We start from the raw sequence: 4,248 nt of genomic DNA, 5'->3' as shown, positions 1-4,248 counted from the left end.
AGTATCGGTGATCGGCCCTCATGGGTGATCGGTATCGGTATCGGCAGGAAAAAACACGATCCGCACATCTCTAGTAAATATATCTAATTTTTTCCCCAAAATTGACACTGTACCTGTCATTGTTTGATGTTAAGGGATTAACAGAAACTTTCCTTGTAAAACTGCATGTAACGGCAATATGAAAAAAAAAATTATGCAAATTAATCCTTGCATTAAAATAAGTTTCTTTTTGAGCTTGAGGCCAAACCTCAAAGAAACTCCCTGTTTTGTTTTATTAACCTATCATGTTTACTTCATTAAAATCTCTTTTGTTTGAGTTCTTCAACAACAAGTGGAAAGCATTAGATATTATTTTTATATTTTAATCTTTAATAAACTCAGTTTAATTGAGTCAATAAATATAAACCCAGACATAAAATAAACTTTGTATCCTTTTAAAATGCAGCTTTCAACTCTCAGGATAGGACAAGAGGTCTTCTTCAGATTCACTTACTATGAATCTGATTTGATTTTGATAACCAATAATAACAGGTTGATTAACGGACAATAAAAATCAGAATTAGGTTGATGACAAAGAGATTGAGGAGAAAACTTTAAATAAATTATATCAATTATCTCTAAACACCTAAAACAACAAATCCTTAAACACGCTACCTCTCCATGCTCCCTGGTTCGGCCCTTTGGAGTGTCCTCAGGCAGGAAGTAGAGTCGGGCACTGGCCAGCAGGTGGCGCCGAGCCTGATCTTCCCACAGCAAGGTCACCTGTACAACAACAGAAACAGACCACAGCTGTTTTTCAACCATCTGAGAAACCGTCTGCTATGCAGCATCTATTTAAATCACTTCAGACATGTAAGATGTGTTCAGAATCTGGTGAAATTTTATTTTCAGTTTCATTGTAATGAATTCTGCTTTCTAACATCTGGCTGACTGAGCACCTAGCTGGAAACTTAGATGGCTTCTCTGGCCAAAACTCAAGCTCTAAATCGATGTGAACAAGCAAAAGAGGCAAACAGAGGTGAGTGAGGAAGATGACAATTTAAACGTCAAACAGATCAGAATTAAAGATGACATAACTGAACTAAAGGAGAACAGACAGGACTCTCCGCTGCCTTTTATTGGAAGCTCACACTGAACCACCCGCGTCGTCTGTTAGAGGGCTACTGGAACTTTGCAATCTATTCAAATGGATTTGAATAAAAGCTGCTCTTGGTGGAGCAGCGCCTCAGGAAGCTACTGTAGACACATTTTTTGAGATCAAAAAATATGTGAAAACCCCCTGAAAAAATTTATTGGATTAATCAAATATTTAAATATTTGATTAATTCAACTCATTTGGTAATCGAATAATTGCTAACTGGAGTATACAAACTGAAAAAAGGCCATTTCCTGAAATAAACCAACATATTCAAAGCAGTAATTAAGCAAAAACTGTTCTATATATTGCATTTAATGTAAAAAAATAAAATAAAATAAAAAACGCAAAACATATTTGCTACATTATTTTACAACCCATTTACTCACATAACGGAGAAACACAGCTAAGGTGAAATATTATGTTGTGCGATTCATCAAGCCAATTATTATACTTTATATCAATCTGTCACCATCTAGGTTTTTTGTGGACAGAATCTTCAGGACAGTTTTTTAAAGAGAAATAATCTCAATAGGAAGTAAGTACTGATAGTTTTCCTCCAAAATGTTGCATCTTGATATTGTCAAACAAATCGGGTGGTAGGTTTTGAAGGCTGAAGTGATCTAAAATATCAAAACTATTTGAAACAGGAGAGCATAAACGAAGATTTTGATGCTCCGCATGGTTTTGTTACAAACCACAGCAACACAAGAACCATGCAGAAGAAACTGATGAGACTGATCAGGGGACAGCTGATGAACCAGAAAAAATAAAACACATACTCACACAAAGCCAATTCTAATTATTTTCTGAGGTTCGACAGGCTGTCTGTCTGCTGCGGTGACCAGTTCTTCAACTACATTTGATCAGTTCTCCATCATTCAGACTTTGTCCAGAAGCTTATGAAAATAATTATATTTGGTATGTTTTATTGACCCAATCCATTGAGCAGTAAAATGTAATATTAGCTACAGTAATACTCACAATACAGTGAATAAATGCTGCTTAAAGTTAAAGTTAGTCTCTTATTATTTTAACAAAAAAAAAAAAGAGTAAAGTTACAAACGTTTTCTTAGGAGAAACTATTATGGTTATAGTTAAGAGACAAATATGAGCTGTAGATTAGTTTATGATGGACAAGAAATCAATCTCATCAATAGATCATTCATTTATGAAGATTTAATTTTTGGAAAATCAAAATTATTTTCCCCACCAATCCCCTCTTTGGGCCTCCATAGTTCAGAGTGATGTCAGAGGCCGCCATCTTGTTTCACAACTTTCAATCATTTGGACTTTGAATTTAAGTAAATTATATAAAAATAAACAAATCTATCAATGTGAAATGCTTAGCACTCTGTCCCAACAGAAAGCCTCTGCATCGAAGAACCTTCTCCATTGTGTTCTACTACTCTTCTATTCCTGGCACCTTCACTCTATTATTAATGTATCTATAATGGTGGCATATTGACTCCTGTAGAACAGGACAAAATGTCCATAGATTGGAAACACTTTAAAAAAAAAAACCAAAAAAAAAACAAACAAGTATGAGTAGATGGGAGTAATGTTGAGTTTACTGCACACAGTATTCTAGAGAGTTGCTACAAACAATAAGTTGCTTCAAGTAACTTTTTAGGTGACTGATGAAAAGAAAGTGTTTGAACTGGGGTGTTTTGAGTTCAACGTAGCTTCTTTGTTCTTCGGTCTGATGGGAGTCGGACAAGACAAGGTTTCAGAACTTTTTCCATCACCAATTAGCTGTCATGAACAATGCACGCTCCTCTCCAAAGGCAAAGGTCTGAATATGTGAAGCAGCTTCAATAAAGAACAGAGTCCGGATTACAAGGGATTCTCACCTCGGCGATGCAGACGGGATCCTCCGGCCCACATTGGATGAAGTAGAACTCGCCGAGCTTCCACACCTGGAGCGGCCCGTCAGGCTGAGCTCTGCTGCTCACCGACTTGTAGAAGGCGTAGCTGCCTCTCTGGCAGGAGGGAGCACCCACCCACTGAGGAGGACAAAGAGTTAACATGGAGCTCCACTCTTCATCACTTACCAATGTGAACAGCTCTAGAGCAAACCAGAATGCAGGGGTTCTTATGGTTTAAAACAATCTGCAGGTTTCCAAAAATGTTTTGGTTCTTTTCCTGTTTATCATGTGTGACAACCATAACTCCTCGTTTTATCACAAAATAAACAATCCGGAGGGTATGACTGCTGATTTTTGTTTGGATTTCAAACATCTGCTTAGTAAACTTCAAACCTCAGTGACATTTGAAAATGTAAAAAAAAAAAAAAAAAAACTCCATAGACTAAACATGAGCAGAGCGAGACAAATTCATTTGTCAACTGTATCCTTAGAAACTGAAAAGCAGCAAAAATGTCCTAGAAAAAAAATCTCTAAATCTTAAAACTTTGACTCAAACATATCTAAAACTTAAAAATTTCCTAGTACTAGAATGTTTACATACTTAGTTTCAAATCAATGGAATTTTCTATTGTACAGTTCTTACATTTTAAACTTATTTTGAAGAAACATCAGGAAGGCAACAGAGCAGTGCCTCTACCCCACCTATTGCTGTGCACTGCTGGTGTTTGGTTGCAAGGAAGTCTTGGCTGGTTAGAAATATTTCTGGTATCAAAAAACAGCTATGTGAAGGAAATGAAACTGCAAATGGGGAAAACAATTAGCAGCAAGCCTAGTGAGCTCTTATTTTTATGTATGAAATTGTATGAATGTTTGTATCTTGAATAATTTAAGGGACTCTGGATGGAAATTTTAATTTTGCTAAATTTTGCATAGTGACAACAACAATGTACATTCATTAATATGGACAGTCCTATTTAAATAAAATCAATTAAATAAATCAACTAGTAAAATAAAATTAAATTCTTTAAATAAAATCAATTAATCAATGAGCAGCTGACTGAAGCTGCTCATTGATTAATTGCTTGTAGCTAATAGCTCGTTCCAGTTTTGTTACTCTATAAAAGTTGGAACATTTTGATAATAACATTTTGCATAATAAAATAACACAAATGATTCAAAGAACATCAGTTTATTTGTTCGATTATTTCAGATGCAGTAGGAATCATTTCTGATTGTGTGTATATA

General features: G+C 35.4%; 1 protein-coding gene across 1 annotated transcript in view; it reads right to left on the bottom strand.

Annotated features, from left to right (window-relative positions):
• Positions 1-477: 477 nt before the first annotated feature.
• LOC103130187 (AT-rich interactive domain-containing protein 5B-like) overlaps positions 478-4,248 on the bottom strand; it is a 32,630-nt gene continuing 28,859 nt past the window's right edge. The window contains exons 2-3 of the mRNA XM_007541519.2: positions 2,989-3,141; positions 478-762 (exon numbers count right to left, since the gene is read on the bottom strand). Of these exons, the coding sequence (XP_007541581.1) occupies positions 493-762; positions 2,989-3,141 (423 nt within the window). The 3' untranslated portion in view covers positions 478-492. The remainder of the gene's footprint in view (positions 763-2,988; positions 3,142-4,248) is intronic.

This window comes from Poecilia formosa, unplaced genomic scaffold (genome assembly GCF_000485575.1).
Source record: "Poecilia formosa unplaced genomic scaffold, Poecilia_formosa-5.1.2 Scaffold613, whole genome shotgun sequence".
In the NCBI taxonomy this organism is placed as follows: domain Eukaryota; kingdom Metazoa; phylum Chordata; class Actinopteri; order Cyprinodontiformes; family Poeciliidae; genus Poecilia; species Poecilia formosa.
This window is presented reverse-complemented; position numbering and strand designations above follow the sequence as displayed.